At 41.6% G+C, this 19,758-nt stretch overlaps 1 protein-coding gene across 1 annotated transcript in view; it reads left to right on the top strand.

Annotated features, from left to right (window-relative positions):
• The window catches only part of phip (PHIP subunit of CUL4-Ring ligase complex), a 77,666-nt gene that overhangs the window by 7,038 nt on the left and 50,870 nt on the right, over positions 1–19,758 (top strand). The window contains exons 6-9 of the mRNA XM_080744879.1: positions 3,204–3,302; positions 4,847–5,007; positions 17,905–18,126; positions 19,369–19,469. Of these exons, the coding sequence (XP_080601005.1) occupies positions 3,204–3,302; positions 4,847–5,007; positions 17,905–18,126; positions 19,369–19,469 (583 nt within the window). The remainder of the gene's footprint in view (positions 1–3,203; positions 3,303–4,846; positions 5,008–17,904; positions 18,127–19,368; positions 19,470–19,758) is intronic.

Below are 19,758 nucleotides of genomic sequence, written 5' to 3'. Positions count from 1 at the left end.
CTATTTTTCACTGGTTAAAGCATTCAATAATTCTAGGCCTAAATGGGTGTTAATAGACATTGTGTTTTCAATCATATGGTGGTGGTATGGTACAGTATTGTTATTTAGGTGTTTGTGTGTAGAGTCTTGTGTTACTCACAAAAAAGGCAGAGTAATCCTAGCTAAAACAATTATCAATAATCTGATAAAATAATCGATTAATTTAGTTGATCTCCTTTTTGGCATCAATGTCATTATAGACAAAATCTTTCAAAAACGTTCCAAGTAAAAATGGCGGATCTACAAGCTCACAACGTGTTGCGATGTGACACGTTGTGAGCTTGTAGATCAGCTATTTTCTACAGCATTTGCACCAACACCATTAAAGTATGAAATGGGGCTAAGTGGTTAATTGATTAAATTATATACTGTAAATGTTGTAATATATAAAAACACGCTTCATTATTTAATTAATAGAAAAAGTCATTGTTAGAATAACTTTGGAGAAAATGGGTCATTCATGATCGATTTGTGCAAAATAACTAGTTTATTGCTGTGAACCGGAACAAACTACTAGTTCACTTCCTCAAACTGTTACATTCACGTTTTTAGCTGGTGGAAACCAGCTCTATGTTTCGGTCATTTAGATGAGCTACCTCTTGACTACCTATTGTTGATAGGCTGTCCATGTCACATGGTAACCAAGCTAGTGTCAGGATTGGATAATATAAGGGCCAATTGCAGGGCAGTTTACCCCAGAAGCGCCCCTCCAGACAATGGGGGAAAGAACTGCATTATGGCCAATGGCAGGACAGGGAGCACTCCTCCAGACTATGGGGGAAAGAACGGCTAGAAAAGTAAACATTAACAGTTTACCCCAGGAGCTCTTCCAGACTATGGGGGAAAGAACTGCTAGAAAAGTAAACATTAGCAAATAGGCAGCTGGCTAGCCTTGTATGATAAATAAAACAGAAGAAAAGAGCGAGGCCTATTAACCAGTGGTGGAAAAAGTACTCACATTTTATACTTAAGTAAAACTATCAATACTGCACTGTAGATGTACTACGTTACAAGTAAATGTCAAGTAAATGTCCAACGTGTCGCGATGCGACGCGTTGTGAGCTTGTAGATCGGCTATTTTCAAACAGCCAAGGTATAAAATAGGGCTTAAGTGGTTTATGTATGTTTTATAATATTATAATTTATATCTGCAAAGTAACTAGTAACTAAAGTTTTCAAATAAATGTAGTGGAGTAAAAGTACAATAATTGGATCCGAGATGTAGTGGAGCAGGGCCGTGCAGTCCATACAGGCAAAATAGGCAGCCGCCTGGGGCCCCCTCACAGCCTGGGGGCCTCATGAGATTATTATTTTTTTATTTTTTTAACTAACATGGCCATCAGGGGGCCCCAGTTGAGCTCTCAACTGTGAGACAGAGAACAGTTGAAGTGAGGGTGAGGGTTAACATTAGCTCATTAGAATCTGAAAAGAGCGTGGTTCTCAAAGGTGTGACCAGAGAACAATGGTCCTGATTACCCAAGCAGTTCTTTTGTGTCTGTTCTGTGATGCCACGTACATTACTTTAACTTTAAGAAGGATCGATGCAGGGAATGGATACATTATTTCTAAAGTGTGTATATATTTATATTTTAAAAAGTTTTGAGGCCCCCCATATTTATACATACATATAATATATGTGTATCAATTCCATTTCATTTTGGGGGCCCCAGACAGTTTGAAGTGGGGCCCGGGATGAGATCAATATAAAAGAAGGGTAAAAAGGGCCTTAACATGACATTTAATGACATGATGTTTAACTTGAAATACTTTCACAGGGTTTACTGGGGCTTCTTAAAGATGGCACACATAGTTTGTATACAGTTTATTTATATTTAACATTTTGAGGGGCCCAAATATATCCATTTGGGGCCTCTCAATCTCTCAAACAGAAACACCCAGGGGGCTCCATGAGTTATCGTCGAATATAAATAAACAGTAAAAAGGCCCTTAACATAGTCATGTAATGTATGTGTTTAAAGGGGTATTTCACTTTCAAAAAAACTTTTGGTAATCTTATCATCTAATCAGGCTTTTATGAACACCCTGAACAGTTTTTAATTAGCTTGATTGAATATTTAGATATTTGATGTAAATGTTACCAGGCCCTCCAGGCCCAGGGCCTCTCCCCACACACACCCATTGTAACTTCAAACTTCATTTTAACCATGATGGATTCATTAAAAACACCCATAATTTTTTCTGGTGACTCATAATACCCTCCTAATATGTGAGCAGGCCGGGTTTTTTCAATAACTTTTTTCATTTATTTTTAATAATTATTTGTTTGTATTTAATTTTTTCCATTTTCCCAAATAATTATTACAAATAAATGAAAAAGGTTATTGAAAAAACACGGCCTGCTCACATATTAGGAGGGTATATGAGTCACCTGAAAAAATTGGCTTTTTGCCTTTATTGGATAGGACAGTAGACTGACAGGAAATGGGGGAGAGATAGGGAGTGACACGCGGCAAAGGTCACCCGGATCGGGAATCAAACCCGCGACGCCGACAGGCATTGATGCCGAAATGGCAACAAATACAAATGTGTTTAAAAGCATTACAGCATTACGTTAGCAAAAAACATCCGAAAACACACAAACACACACGCACGCACGCACGCACGCACGCACACACACACATATATAAAATTGTGACTTAGGTGTGAGTCACGGAAATTAACGATTCTTCCCACCACTAGTGAGAGCGGAAATAGGGTACGTTCAGACAGTGGACGCGTCGGCTCAAATATTATTCGGCTCCCCCATTTGCAGAAGGACAGATCAAGGAATGTAGCCTACCTTACACTACTCAACATTACCTGTCTTATATTTCTTATTATTGCTTTGTTCGGCCCTCACTCATTGTACATAGACTGTTCCAAGTCCCGGCCTTTTTAACCCACCATTTCACCAGCTTATATATTGACTGTGTCAATTCTTGTTATTCATGCCCCCGCCTCCTCCCCCTGTGCACAGGGCGGGAGGGTGGGCTGTTCCCGCGATAGACAGACAGCAGCGCTGGTGCGGTCGAGTTGTTTTCCACTTAACGGATCATAGACGTGAACGTGAACTAAAATGTTCGTTCACTGAAATGAAAGTTTTCCCCACCACCAGTTTGTGTTAACCATATCATATCATACCATAACCATATGTATCCCTGCAGGCTGCAAGCATGTCATTTGGAAGGGAACAGCATTGGCCGCGCTGCACTGTGGTCGACCCCCAGAGCCGCCAGTCATCTACGGGAGTCCACCCAACATCGGTAAGAAAAAACCAACAACTCTCCTGCCCTACGGGCGCCTGGAGAAAAGCGAGAGTAGAGTTGGCTCAAAGGATGATGTAATCTTGCATTGATGATGATGATGATTGATAGTCATTGATGATGGTGTACCTTTTAACCTTTTAAACATAAACATGATCAATATGGACAGTTGGTATATTACAATTACAGTATAGTTATTGCTTAAACACACATATATGTGTAAAAGATACATTTTGAGTCATTAGGCTGTTTGTCATAAGGCTACATATCATCAGGTTGAAAGAGCTTAATCAAGGTTGGGCAGAAAGCAGCATTTGTATATTCTTGTTTAGCGTTCTTGGATGGCTGTAACTGAGCGGAGTAATGAACTGGGTGCTGGACGTTACTGGCAGTGATAAATAATAGGTGAGGCTCAGCCCCCGCTTGGGTCTGTGATGGAAACCGTTATTCTGGTTGCCAGAGTTCATTGCCGGCAGTTGGCATAAAATAGATTTTTCCATGATTTTATTTTGTGTTACAACTGTTATATCCCCAGACTAGGGCATTCACGAATAGTGATTTTTAGTATTCGAATTATTCGACCTCAAAGTATTCGAATAGTCGAATATTCTACTGGACTGGCCAAACTGACCAAACTGTCAAATATTAAGTAAGCAAGAGGCGAACATTGTGAAAATAGCCGATCTACATGCTTGTGAGCATGTAGATCTGCTATTTTCACAATATTTATCTGCGGAACCGAGTCACATTAACTGTTCTGCTGCTGTTGACGGCGCTCACCGTCATTGAAAGGGTTAATACCATGGCGCCGTTGACGGTGAGGACTGTGAATCTTACTGTATATACAGTAAAGATATTATTACTTACTGTACGTCGCTCCGGTCCCGCCCGCATCGGCAATGTCCGCGATTTGTTTACAACGCACGTCGGGCGTGCACGCGAAGTTAACGTCCTCCATAGTAAATCCATTGAGAGGCCCATAAATAGACTTCATTTTCTCCAAAAGGGACATTCTTATACAAAGGATGGTCTCCACTCTTCCATACTGTACACAAAAGGTGGGCGCAGCCATGTTCTCTTGTGGGCCCACACTGTCATGTGACTAGATGACGTAATCGTTGCCGTCAAGTGATAATCCAAAAAAACAAAAACAAACCCCTTCCAGCCCTTCAAAATAATAGCGGCGGCCTATGGAGGAAACGGCGTGGCACCGAGGCACCAAGCAACTTTCAGATTAAGAGGCACTAATTGTGTTAAATGTAATACCTACAATTCCAAGTGCTTGTCAGGGTTCTTATGACTTCCTATCAAGCCAAGCTTTATAAACCATGAAGAAATATATATATATTTTTAAAGACAAAACTATAAAAAATGTAAAATAAGCGAATATTCGACTTCGGTGAACAACGTCGAATAGTGACTTTGATATTCTAATATTCGAATACAGGTAGTCGAATATTTGGTGAATGCCCTACCCAAGACCAGGAATACAGTTCATTGGTCATTGTGTGTGAGTGTGTGTGTATGTGTTTTATCCTATCCAGTGGAGACAGGCTATGGGCGTCGGTTGAACGGTTCGTACCGCCTTCGCCAGCTGCTCCCCACGGCCGTCTACCAGCACATGAAGATGCACAAGAGGATTCTGGGACACCTCTCGTCTGTGTACTGTGTGACCTTTGACCGCACCGGGCGCCGCATCTTCACTGTAAGGCTCAACACTGTGTGTGTGTGTGTGTGTGTGTGTGTGTGTGTGTGTGTGTGTGTGTGTGTGTGTGTGTGTGTGTGTGTGTGTGTGTGTGTGTGTGTATGTGTGTGTGTAGGGCTGCAACCGTTAATTATTTTCTCAGCAATTATTCTATCGATTATGTATATCAGCTAAACCTTTTTTCACACTATAATAAAAAGACACTATAATTAGGCCTATCGATTTAAAGGAGCTATAGTCAACTTTTTCATTGTAGGGCCGACACTTTGTTTACATCCTAATCTAGTCTGACAACGGCCAAAATTATTATTTTATCGTTATTTTACGCTTTTTGTGGTCATTTTTGAATAGAAACACATATATGAAGCTTATTTTTTTATAAAATATTTTCGAAACATTAGTTTTATTTTAGCATCCGTTTTTTAAGAAAAAGTTGACTATAGCTCCTTTAATCAATTTGTGGGATTAACTGTTGCAACCTTATTTGTGTGAGTGTGTGTGTGTGGCGTGTCTGTGTGATCCTATTTGTGAGTGTGATCTTATTTGTGACATGAAATGCAGAGAAAAATTTACAGAGCAGAAAATGAAGCGCTTAACAGAAAAAAATACACATGAATACAATAAAGCAGAAAAATAAAAACATAAAACATTGAAGAACAATTTCAGAATAGTGTGGACGTCAATAGCATTTAAAGGGATTTAAAATGTCTGCTAAAAGCAAGAGTAAAGAAATAGGTCTTGAGCTGTGCTTTAAAGCTATCCACAGAGGCTGCCTGTCTTAGGTGTAGTGGGAGTTTATTCCAAGCTGTCGGTCCGTAGAAGCAGAAAGCTGCTTCACCATATTTTTTATGTCATTGTAATCATATCGTGTGTGTTTACCTGTGTGTGCATTCTTGTGTGTGTGTGTGTGTGTGTGTGTGTGTGTGTGTGTGTGTGTGTGTGTGTGTGTGTGTGTGTGTGTGTGTGTGTGTGTGTGTGTGTGCGCATGCATGTGTGTGTGCGTGCATGTGTGTGTGTTGGGTACAATCGTTTTTTAAATTGGCATAAAGTTACAGACAGATGTGTGAGTATGAGTGTGATCCATGACAGCATGTGCCAGGAAATGTTTTGAGCATGAGCTTGGGTGCCTGCTTGAGTGTGTGTGTGTGTGTGTGTGTGTGTGTGTGTGTGTGTGTGTGTGTGTGTGTGTGTGTGTGTGTGTGTGTGTGTGTGTGTGTGTGTGTGTGTGTGCGTGCGTGCGTGCGTGCGTGCGTGCGTGCGTGCGTGCGTGCGTGCGTGCGTGCGTGCGTGCGTGCGTGCGTGCGCGCGCGTGTGTGTGTGTCTATTATGTGTGTATGCACATGGCTATGTGTGGTTTGTGTTTATGCATACTTGTTGTGTGCAAATTTGGCCTTAAGCGCCATGCAGATGTGTGTGTGGTAGTAATACAGAAAGTAATGGGCAAGCTGGGCATTGGGAATTACCCTGTGTGCGTGTGTGCGTGCATGCACGCGCACAATGTGGATGTGTCCATGACCGCATGGTATGTTGTTTTGTATTGTGGTTGCGCTGTCATTATACAGACCATGACATCATCAATGTGAGTTTGAAATGCCTCTTGCAGTGTCACATTGCGCAGGGTTAGCAGCGTTGTCTCTCTCCCTCTCCCTCTCTCTCCCTCTCTCTCTCTCTTTCTCCCTTTGCCGCTCTCTCCCTCTCTCTCTCTGTCTCTCTCTCTCTCTTTCTCCCTTTGCCGCTCTCTCCCTCTCTCTCTCTCCCTCTCTCTCTCTCCCTCTCTCTCTCTCTTTCTCCCTTTGCCGCTCTCTCCCTCTCTCTCTCTGTCTCTCTCTCTCTCTTTCTCCCTTTGCCGCTCTCTCTCTCTCTTAGTCTTCGTGTGGCCTGCTGTTACCCTGCCTTACATCACCTTGTCATGTGGTACATTTTCCTTTCATATGTGGCTTAATTCACCTTCACCTTTTTAATTTGGTTGCAAATTATACCAGTCGTTTAGTTACATCACCTGTTTTTCATTGCTGTGCAAGCTAATCAGTCCTATAAAGTTAGTAGTTTATTAGTAGTTGCTTTAGGAGGTTAGTTACTCTTTTGTAAATGCTTTTTTTTTTTTTTTTTTTTTAGGCACTAAGCAGTGTTTTGGGGTTTTGTAGGGTGCTTTATCTTTTAAATAAGAAAATACTGTAGCAAATGAAAGGATTATCACAGGAGGTTTTGAGCTAGTAGTAATGTATGGCATTACTAAGCAAAGCATGCGTGCCAAGACTATGAATAGTCCCAGAGACCAAGGACATCACACTGCGTGGAGCTTTAGCTTAAAGAGAAGAATGCTCTCTGTAATGCTCTGATGCTATTGAGTGAGTTTCAAACGGGTTACAAACCAATGTCACCAGTTCCTGAATGTACAGTTAATTATACTTGGTGAAAGGTGAACGTGGTTCTAATGGGGTTCTTCCTACTGTATATAGGTCAGTAGGTAAAGTATGACATGAATGCCACCAAGGGCCAGTGGTGCTCGTAATACACATTGTTAGCAGTACTAGGGCTGTTACGATCGTGACATTTTACTGGATGATTAATTGTCATACAAATAATTGCGATTAGCGATGTGTTTTTAGCTTTGGACATTGGAACATATAAATAAAATAATACATTTCTCTTTGGCTTTTATCTAGGCTTCATAAGCAAGAATTCCACAGGGCAGATATGACATATAATTGTACTTTTATTTTCTTTAGATAGCGGAAATAGCAGATCTACAAGAGCTTGCAGATCGCCTATTTCCCCTATTTTAGGAAAATGTTTGAACATTTATGAACATTGTTCAACATGGAAACATTTATGACAACTATGGAAAATAACTGCAATTAATAATATCTATCTCAAATAATTGTGATTAGACGATTATGTCATAATTGTGACAGACCTGAGCATGACAGGATCTGTAATGTTGATGGCCGTGGGTCGTACTCTGGTGAAACGGCACATTTATGGCAGGTTGGCCTAATCGTTATTCGTTAGTACAGCAACTAGTAGGTCACGTGTTGCAAAGGTTCACAGAGTTCCCACGGTCATGACATTCCTGGAAATATTTTGAAATTAGAAAATATAAGTTTTGGAATTGATCAAGGGTCTGGGAAGGTCCTGGAAAAATAGCTATGCATTGTCTTTGGTTATTGATTTTGTTAATACCTCTGAAATGACAAATTAAACATAGGCCAAATTGTCAAATATTAGAGGCCTAAATTTTGAAAATAGCAGATCTGTTGCGAGGCGCTGTGAGCATGTAGATCGGCTATTTTCACAATAAAACTGTGGTATACAAAATTCCTCTACTCTTAGGCCGGATATAACCTGACTTGCGCCAGATGATAGCAGCAGTGCGTATTGCTCTGCTTACTATCCATCTGGGATTGCTCCGGCAGACTCGATGTAAGGGGCGGGCCATTTTTTGAAATGATTTAGCAGGTGATTGGATGGGGCCGTCTGTCTATCACAGTCTGGGAGTGCCAACTCCAGTCTCCAACCACTCATATTGGCCTGTCTGCGTGACGTTCAACCCAGAATCCGCCTCCTGGGTTTCCACGTGGTCTGCAATCAGACTCAGAGCCCGCCCGTAGCTGCCGCTGATTGGTCCGGCCCGGGGCTTTACGAGTGTTATCAACTCTCACCGAGAAAACTCAGATGGTAAAGTAGCCTACGCACTACTGCCACCATCTGACGAAAGTCAGGTTAGGCCGGATATAGACTGCAGTCAAATCCAGCCCAAATCCAATTTGGTTCTCAAATCTGATCTTTTGGCCCGACTTTTCACACTGCATTTGCAAGTGACCAGATCGGATCTGTGCGTTCTGACTGATTTTAACAGCAGCAGCCCAAAGCTGCCCTGCGTCTACATATCTGCTTTGGTTACCATGGTAACGACGTCGGCGTCATGACGTTACGTTATGCTCAGGAAATGCGGCATAACAGACAAGCGACAACAACAAAAACAAACACACATTACATTATTGTTTTTCCTCTCTTCTTTTCTTTACTCTTGTGTTTCGCTCTTCTCTCTGGTTTTATCTATTTAGCTCACGTGTTTTCTCTCTCCTCTTGTTTTTCTCATGTGCTCAGGGAACTGTAATATGCGCTGTAATCATTAAAGTGATGTGTCGTTCATGAGTGATTCGTTCATAAAGAATCAAATCATTAGCATGACTCGTGAACGATTCGTTCAAATCCCTGAAATGGGTCGTTCACACTTTCGTTCACTCCCCCGCCCCTCCCCCTAATAGCCCCGGCCGGCAGACAGGACGCAACGACGGGCTGTACTCGCGACGTAAAACGCTCCCGTGATTGTGTTTTTCACGGGACGATCGCGCTATGAACGAATCATTTGAACAAATCCTTTGAACGGATCATTACCGTGAACGAAATGATCCGTTCACTGAAATGAACGGGATTGCCCATCATAACGCGCTCTGTAATGACGTCCGCGCTCGGGTCGCGCAGCAAGTGACGTTTGGTCAGTTTGATGTGACTTGCATGTGACTTGCGTATAACTCTATGGGGTGGATGTGGTTGCTGCTTTCAGACTGGGTCAGATGTCCTCAGATCCGATATGGATCGGATTTGAAACCACCTCTGGATGTGGTTTTTCAAAATCGGATTTCATGTGACATTTATGTGACCTGTCTGGATTTAGACTATTAAAACTATAAAAAATCGGATTCCACTTTTGATGTGACTCAGATCTGATTCAGGCTAGATTTTAGTGGCAGTGTAAAGCCGGCCTTAGTGCTCGTCAGGGTGCCCGGGTCCCCAGTTCAAATATGATTATTTGGTGGGTCACGGCCAGAAAAGGTTGAGAACCACTGCCATACACTACCTGTCTTTGGGCATTGCGCATAGGAGTAAGTGACTCGTTATTGAGCTGAATTATTGTTATACAGTCCTGGAAATCGGGTTAAATATTCTGGAAAAGTTTTGGAAATTAATTGGTAAAGATGTGTGGGAACCCTGGGTTCAATTCCCTCAACAGACAAGACGGTGAATCCTGCGTACTTGCTCACATCGCCCCCTGGATAAGAACCCTGGATCAGCTAAATCACTCGTTCTAAAAGTGGGGTCCCCCCCTTTTCGAGACTCCATGGGGTCCCCATCAAAATGTGTTTAACCCCCTTAACTCTATATACTTTACCTGGTATATGAAAATAGCTGATCAACAAGCTCACAACGCGTTGTGGTGTGACACGTTGTGCGTTTTTTTTTTTTACAAAACAAATATTACAGGCGACCCTGTTACATGATATTTTCAGAAGGGGGTGCGCAGCCAAATACATATTCATTTGGGGGTCCTTTGACATGAAAACGTTTGAGAACCACTGAGCTATAAATGCTTACAATGACAATCAATTATTAACCGCTTGTCCCCTGACTGTCCTTTGACCCCGGTTGCATCCGTTAAGTTCACGGAGCGGTTGCCGGTGCTGCATTGTCATATTCTGTTAACTATTGACCTACTTGGTTGGTATACAGTCTGTGAGTTTGCTCGTGCTTTTGATGCCGTTATTCAAACGCCGGCTGCTGACACGCTCCGCTCCATTTTCAGCGTTCTCTTCTTAAATCTCTAAAAATGGCTGGCTGCTGGGAGGGAGGGAGGAAGGGGAATTTGAAGGATTGTCTGTCTCTCTGTCTCTCGATCTCTCTTTCTCTCCTCTACCTCTCTCTTTCCTGTTCTTACAATTGATGCATTCTCCTCTCCCTTTTGTCCTGTTTCACCTCTCCTTTGCTTCAACCCCCCCCCCTCTGTCCCTCCCTCCCTCCCGTTTTGTCTTTTTCTCCTTCACTCTCTCGCCTTCTCTCTATTTCTCATCATAAATGAAGAAAATGTTTCCTCTTAGGCACTGGCACAGAGCCAGAATTCACATTCACTCTCGCTCTCACTTGCTCTTCTCTCCTCCCACCCATTGCTTCACCAGTTGTTGTTTTTTATCTTCTCTCCATCTCTTTTCATCACAAGATCACTTTTATTTATATATTTTGTTATTTTTGGACGTGTTTATGGAGTATGTGTCTGGCAATCATGATGATTTTATCTTAAATTTTAATGTTTTACAGGAGTGTTTGTCTGCTATTAAGGACTGGTTGGCAAACAACTTCCTGCAACTCAATGAGGCTAAAACGGAAGTCCTAATTGTCGCCTCTGACAGTATCACTGCTAAGGTGGCCGACTGTCTTGGGTCTCTCAAAAGTAATGTCCGCCCCAGCCTTAGGAACCTTGGAGTTATGTTTGATAAAACTATGCACCTTGACACACACATAAAATCAGTAACTCGCACATGCTTTTACCACCTCAGAAACATAGCCAAGCTCAGGTCCATCATTTCACACAGTGAGTTAGAACAGATCATCCATGCTTTTGTATCCTCTCGTTTGGATTATTGCAACTCACTTTTCACCTGCCTCAGTAAAGCATCCACAGACCGCCTTCAATTAATTCAAAATGCTGCAGCCAGATTGTTAACCAGGTCCAGCCGTAGATGTCACATAACCCCAGTCCTTGCCTCCCTGCATTGGCTTCCAATTGTGTTCAGGATTCGGTTTAAGGTCCTGGTTTTAACTTACAGAGCCCTGCATGGTCAAGCACCAGCTTATTTAACTGACTTGCTTGATTGGTACGAGCCTAGTAGGACCCTGAGGTCAGCCAACCAAGGTCTACTGACCGTCCCTCATACCACCTATGTCACTAAAGGTGACAGAGCCTTCCAGGCTGTTGCTCCCAGTCTCTGGAATGCCCTTCCTCAGGATCTGAGAGCTGCAGCGTCTGTGGGTATCTTTAAGAACAAACTAAAAACCCTTCTGTTTAGGAACGCTTTTGCTGACTTTGAGTATTGATTTATTTTATTTTTTCTTCTTGTATTATGTCTGTTTTGTGTTGATTTCTATTGTATAGTAACTTTCATTGTTGTATTCTTATTGTATGTTAAAGCACTTTGTGAGTTTTCTCTGTGAGAAGTGCTATATAAATAAAGTTTACTTACTTACTTACTTACTTTTCATTTCCCCCCCTTTGCTGTGCAGGAAAAATAACTAAAATTCCCTTTATGGAATGGAACTGATGTATGTATGTATGTATGTGTGTGTGTGTGTGTGTGTGTGTGTGTGTGTGTGTGTGTGTGTGTGTGTGTACTCTTGTACATATGTGCTCGTGTACTGTATGTATGTGTGTTTTGATTTGATTTGCATGTATACCTTACTCGTCCCGATCATGGACTTGTCCATATGATATGGACAGGTATTGAGGAATGCATACTCCATACTAATAAGAAGAGGTCTTGCAATGATATGGACAGGTATTGAGGAATGCATACTCCATAGTAATAAGAAGAGGTCTTGCAATTCCACTACGTGGCATTTGTGTTTAAACTCATTTCAACACAGCTCATTCTGTCTCTCTGCCTCTCTCTCTCACCCTTGATTATTGATTTCATGATTGGCCTAAGTATTCAGCGGCCGACATGTAGCGATCATGTCTTGATCAATGAGGAAGTGCATCAAAGCGTGTTTGGACTATTGATTGGCAAACAGTGCAATTGATCTGCTGGCCATGACTTTAGTTATATGGCTGAAAGTTCATTATCAAAGTCATTCTTGTGTGGCACAAATTAAGCTAGCTGGGTATATGGATTGGTTGTACTTCACAACATCCAGTGATGCACTGGGAAGATCTTAAAGTGTGCACGTGAAGGTCATGTTTTCTCAAGATCCTGAGTTGGAAACGTAGACTAGAGCAGGGCTTCCCAAACTTTTTTGTCTATCCCACAACCTAATTAGAATCACCCCAAAAAATAGTGTGTATGCTGGTTGGTCCCTTGGTCCATCTGTAACTCCACGTTCAGCAGTTGCTCAATTGTCTAAAAAACATAATACAAAAATCAATAACGCATGTACCTTGCCCAACATCAACTTTATCACCTTCAGACGTGTCTCTACTTCTCATAATCCCCAAATGTTTAAAATATTTTCCCAAATTTTGGCCTGTAGGCGGCTGTCCTGTGATGCGATTTACATCACAAATGGGCGTCACCAAGCAGCGCACTCCCAGTCCGGGGGCAGTTCCAGAGAGAGCAACATCACAGTCTGTCTGCTTCACACCAAGGGGGACTAACAGGCACACATACACAAAGGGGCCAGGCCCCCGCAGGGGGCTGTAGGCTAGTTTTTTTAATCCGAGGCACCCTATAATTTTCACTCCCAGCACCTTATATTTATAGCATATCGTCGTTGTCGGGTGGAAACCTTGTATGTCCAAAACCGTTCGTTTTGTATTTATCATCTATAAAATGTACTAAACTAGTGAAAACAGCAGATCTACAAGCACACAACGCCTCGCATCGCGAGGCGTTGTGTGTTTGTAGATCGGCTGTTTTCACTAGTTTTGTGCGACAGCCTTGTATGATGAAGCAGGGCTTTGCTTTACCAAAAGACGTACACATTTGAAACTTGGAGATACAAGGTTTCTGCCCGACAATGACGATATTTTAGTGATTATGTTGCGAGGAAAACACAACTATTTGAGATAATTTTGGTAAGAACTGACTGAAAATAACTTTGTACTTCAAGTTTAAAATGATACTAAATATTTTTTCAAGTGTCCAAATAAATTCCAAATATTATCAAATTATCTCGCGGCACCCCTGGACTGCCGTCACGGCACCCCAGGATGCCCTGTCACCCACTTTGAAAACCCCTGAACTAGAGCATGCAGATCCACTCTGGTAACCATGAACAGGACAAACCTATAAAAAAAGAAAATACATCTGAAAATAATAATAGAGTCTGTGTGAGGCTTGCTCCCACAATGTCTACTGCAAGATCAATGTTTTGATCACCCAGGACTTTCAAGTTCTTTACACACTGGATCGGGACTCAAACCTGCGACACGCTGTCAGGCTACGCTGAGCCTAGGTGCCTATACCGCTGCGCCAGCTCAGGCCAGTGGGAGCAATTCTAACAGTGTGCATACTATGTTATTATATTTTTTTAGATCCTCCAGAGATCCTGAATCATTCGAGTGGGGCTTTCATTTTTGTTTTTGTTTTACCATAATATGTTAAATGCAATTAACAAAGTAGTGTGGACTCTTCTCTCTCCCTGAAATGAACACCAGTTTTTTTTCCCTTGGTCCAAAACAATACAAATAAATTGTTGAGTCACCTCTGTTGTGGTGTTAAAGCAGTGGGTGGAAGGTTGCGATTTATTCAAAGGAGTACTGCTGTTTTTAAGTCTTATTTGTCTATTATAATAGATGACAAGGGAGATGCCCTCTGATAATGTGTTTTAACGGGAGAGAGCGTAGCCTTTCAAACCTGCCTTCTGGCTGGAGAGAGTGCCAAGTGCTCTGTGAAAATCAGATGGTTTATTAGGTCAGTGGTGCTGCTGCAACGATGGCCTGTAGACATTTGCTACCGTTTCTCAACAATTCTCATGGTAATAATCAGCATGAAAAACATGGATGCCATGCCTATAGGCCAGGGGTCTTCAACGAGGGGTCCGGGACCCCTAGGGGGTCCTCCAAATCGTTGTGTGATAGAAACCTTTTCTCCTTTTTTATATTAATCACTTGAACCCTAGTGTCCAAATTCTGAGAACTTAAGCCAAAAATAGCAGATCGACAAGCTCACAACGCCTCGTGCTGCGAGACGCTGTGAGCTTGTATATCGGCTATTTTCGGCAAAGAGGTTTGGTGTAGAGCGCTGCGGGAAAAGAGCATACTAAGTACAGAGTGAAAGGTGAAGTTTATTAAGTATTGACGGTTCATGTGGTTACATATCTGAAACACCAATTTACATGAATCCAAAATACACGATGATTGTGCTGTCAAACGATGAAACTATATGGAATCTATGAAAAGGTTGTGGGGGTCCCTGCTTCATCTCTCTCTCAACTAAGGGGTCCTTGGCCTGAAAACGTTGAAGACCCCTGCTATAGGCAGTTAGGCACGACTCATGGCTAACAGACTGGGCACCACGATGTAATCGGATCACATGGTCGTGACTAGCTGCCGACCTAACCAGATCAGATCCGTTTGTGTTGCCTGGCTTGGTTCCTTCCTCTTGTTGATTCCTGAGGTGAGGTGACTCAGCATTACCTTGGACAATGAGTTTGTTTTCAGTTTCACGCTGAAAGATGGACTTGTGATGAAACATTCATTGTCATTTTTATCAAATTCTTCGTGCGGAGATAATAAATATATGTGATACCACTGTATATGATGTGGACTAAGATAATTGTTTTTTATTACTAGTTGTAATAAAATGAGTACCTTTTATTATTTTAAGGAAATACTGTCTCACACTCAACATAAGTATGAGTGTTAAGTATGTACACTCTACTTCATGTACTATGAGTGTATTGAGTGCATTTGAAAGTTGTTGGAAAGTGTGTTGTGCGATGCAAAGGTTTGTAGCTTATCCTTTTTTAACCTTGTTAGTGCAGGTAAAATGTACACCACTTGGCAAATAGCAATCATGCTATTCATTGTTTTTTGAATGAATGAATGTGACTCATACAAGAGCTAGGGTTCAGATAAAAGGACTGGTTACCTTGCCAACTACACGTGTGTACTGTTTATATACAGTACACACACTTGTTTTCCTTGTTCTTTACAGTCGATATTATTAATAGTTTCTGTCTTCAGTGTCTTGTATGCATTCAGCTGTAAAGGGCCGCTCCTTCTTAATTTAATATTTTCCACTCTTTCTCTTGAGTACTGTAATGACCACGCACATTTTTACTATGTCTGTTTCTCTATATTTGTATCTGGCCGAGCTACTTGTACACTTCGAGCTACCCTCTTTGTATGAAAGGCACTGTACAGATAGTTTGTATTTTCATAATAATCAGGTTAAAGTGACAGTAGCATCAGCAATCCTGAGAGAGAGTCGTGATAAGGTTCAACTCTCCAACTGCAATTCATGCAGAAGTGCTTTACGAGTAAATACAAACCAGTGATGGTTTTTATTCTTTTCTTTCTTTTTTTTTTGTAGTACAAAGTAGTACCGTACATTTCAACAAAAAGGCAACTCTAAAGTCAAACAATGAAAAACCCACTATAGAATAAAATGAAATTGCATGACGAGAAATGAATGAAAACCTCAGCTAAAGACAAAGGACACAGGAAGGTTTTCGGCTTTGACATAAAAGAACTGAGAGTTATTGCAGACTATAAAACTTCCTGATGCAGCACAAGATCAGAAAAGTATTTTGTCCCTTAACACAGTGGTCCTCAACCTTTTCAGGCCGCGACCCCCAAAATAATCAAATTTTAACTGGGGACCCCCTCCCCCCCACACACACACACCTTGACGAGTCCTAAGAGTTGAGGCATTACATTTTGTAAAACACTGTTCTATTGTGAAAATAGCAGATCTACATGCTCAAAACGCCTCGCAACGCAAGGCGTTGTGAACATGTAGATCGGCTATTTTCGCAATTTCAGCCTCTAATATTTGACAATTTGACCAATGTATAGTTTGTCATTTTAGATGTATTAAAAATTCCTTCAATTGTCATGTGCAGATACCCCTCTATACACTTAAACCTTATGTTGGTTTGTTCACTGTTGAGTGAGAAAACAATGTTTCACATTAGGTTGATCATCTGGGGACCCTCCAAAATAATTTGGCGGTCCCGACTCACAGGTTGAGAACCACTGCCTTAACAGACAGTGTAAAGCTCTGAGAACTGAGAGTGATATGATCCACGTTCTTGGTACAGTATTAGTAAGAACTGGAGAAGCAGTGTTCTGAATCGACTGCAGCTGTCTGATTGATTTCAATAGTGTGGCGATGATCGTAAATACACATTGCAGTAGTCAAGTGAGTCTACTGAAGATGAATGCTTGGAAAAGTTTGGCCAAATCCTGCTGAGGCATAGGATAGGTACTTTATTCCTTGATATATTCTGAACGAGGGTATAAGGGATATCTGTTACACAGGAGACAGGAAGAACAGGTGAAATTGGAAGTGATGAAACAAACAACAAAAGAAGTAGAGCAGAGAAAAAGTTGCAACTGGAACAAATTGAAGCTGAAAATGTACATTCTCCTGACATTGGCATCCCAGCCTGAAAATATATGTTCTGTTTATTAATTAAAGAGCGGGAGAGATGGTAGACCCCTGTCACTGAACAAACACTCTATACAGCAATGCTCAGAATATATAGCTTAGCAATTATTTATTATATTTTTAAAGCATATCACTTGTATGTCATGATTATACCAAGATTTCTGGGTCGAGTTGTAGTTGGTATTACAGATTAGGCCTGAAAGCAAATCTGTGCCACTTTAGATTTGAACCACTTTAACCATTATTGTATGCTTTAACTGTTAAAAAATAGCAGATATACAAGCTCACAGCGGGGCACCGAGTGCCCCGCTGCGAGCTTGTAGATCTGCTATTTTTGAAAAATCGTAAACATTTGTGTCTTAGAATATTTTTGACCGGATTCCATAAATGTCTTCTAAATCAGTGGTTCTCAAACTTTTCCCCCCAAATTACATGTATTTGGCCACAGACCCCCATCTCAAAACATGTTGTTCCAGGGACCACCCAGAAGCAAACATTTGAGTTACAAATGTTAGCGTTTAAAAAGATATAATCAAAGACTTTCAAAAAAAAAGCAAGATTTTTCAAAAATAGCAGATCTAGAAGCTCGCAGCGCGGCACTCGGTGCCGCGCTGTGAGCTTCTATATCTGCTATTTTTCAATAGTTAAAGCGTTCAATAATTCCAGGCCTGAATGGGTTAAAGCTGAGCACTGACTCTTAATTGTTCTTCCACAGCTTCCAAGGAAGTAGAGACAGGCACATAGGGAAGTATATTATTAACAGTCTGACCGCCGCCTCGTGTCTTGGCAGGGTTCGGATGACTGCCTGGTGAAGATCTGGGGTACGGACGAGGGCCGTCTCCTGGCCACGCTGAGGGGCCACGCCGCCGAGATCTCGGACATGGCTGTCAGCCACGAGAACACCATGCTGGCTGCCGGCTCCTGTGACAAGACCATCCGCGTGTGGTGCTTACAGACATGTGCTCCGCTGGCCGTGCTGGAAGGACACGCAGCCTCTATCACCTCGCTACAGGTAGGGGTTGTGCTCACGGGTGTGTGTGTGTGTGTGTGTGTGTGTGTGTGTGTGTGCGTGTGCGTGTGCGTGTGTGTGTGTGTGTGTGTGTGTGTGTGTGTGCGTGCGTGTGTGTGTGTGTGTTTTGGTTCCCAAACACTCGGTCGGGACCTATTTGTGTGTTGCAGACACATTTCTATGGGTCCCTTAATTTTTGGTTTCCTACCTTTTTGTTTTTAATTATTATTTCAAAACATTAAAAATAAGATTTTCATGAGAAAAAATAAGTTGAAAAATTGAAGAAATTCTATAAATTAGAAAACAAATGTTAGTGAAAATAGCTGCGTTGTGAGCTTGTATATCTGCAAATTTCTCTAGTTTGGGGTCTCGACCTAAAACGTTTGGGAACCACAGTTTGCACATTCTGTTCAAATGGATATTGTTTGAGAGTGTTTAAATGTTCCCTTTTCTTTCTGCCTCGATGCATTACGCAGTGTTTATGTGCAGATCCGTCAAAAGGATAAAACATAAAGTGCTTGAGTGCTTATTTCCACTGTGGTCCTTGGAGTGTAATTGTGTGTCTAAACTGAGTGCCACTTGTTGGAGGGATCATGGAATGGATTAGCTCACTTGACAATCTCACTCACTTCTAAATGCATGTTTGGGATAATAGTTTCTTATGCTTTGTGTGGATGAACTTGAACTTGGTTTTCTTGCTTGGTTTTTATATATATTTATTAATCAGCTTAATTCATTAAACAATGAATTAACCCATTTAGGCCTAGAATTATTCAATGCTTTAACTATTGTAAAATAGCAGATCTACAAGCTCACAGGTACATTTTTGAAAAATCTAATTCTTTTTTTGTTGCAAGTCTTATATATATATATCTTTTTAAAAGCAAACTTTTCTAACTCAAATATTTGCTTCCGGGTGTCCAAATACATGTAATTCTGGGGGTCCTTGACATGAAAAGGTTTGAGAACCACTGATTTAGAAGAAGAAGACATTTATAGAATCGGGTCAAAAATATTCAAAGACTTGCACTTAATGTTCACAAAAATAGCAGATCTACAAGCTGGCTATCTGCAGCATAAAATAATGGTTAAAGTGGTTCAAATCTAACGTGAATGACACAGATTTGCGTTCAGGCCTAATTAATCAGTTTAATTAATTAAACAATTAATAATTTCTAATGCTGTGAGATGATTGGCTGTGGACATATGTCACCTCCAATAGGTTGTTTTGTGTTTGTTTTTCAGTTCTCTCCTCTGTGCAGCGGCTCCAAGCGCTATCTGTCCTCTACCGGAGCTGACGGCACCATCTGCTTCTGGCAGTGGGACGCACGCACGCTCAAGTTTGGGTGAGCAACGCACGCACGCACGCACACACACACAGACATGGGCGTTGATTTTTCTCTATTCCATGGGGTGCCTACATTTGCATTTCTATGGGAGTAAGGTGTGATAATCGGCAAAGTAGCAGGAATGCGGATGAGTGAGACGACTCAGATGAGGGAGAACTGTCTATAACTGGGTGCCTTAGCTACCAGGCGTACCCTATATTTCCGTCCATGCGCACGGACACACGCACGCACGCACGCACACACTTTTCTATTATTGTTCTCTTGCTCAGTGAAACTCCCAAGTCGA

Source organism: Nannobrachium achirus (assembly GCF_963921795.1).
Source record: "Nannobrachium achirus genome assembly, chromosome: 16".
Lineage (NCBI taxonomy): Eukaryota > Metazoa > Chordata > Actinopteri > Myctophiformes > Myctophidae > Nannobrachium > Nannobrachium achirus.
Note: the sequence above shows the minus strand (reverse complement) of the source record. Positions and strands in the feature narration are given on the sequence as shown.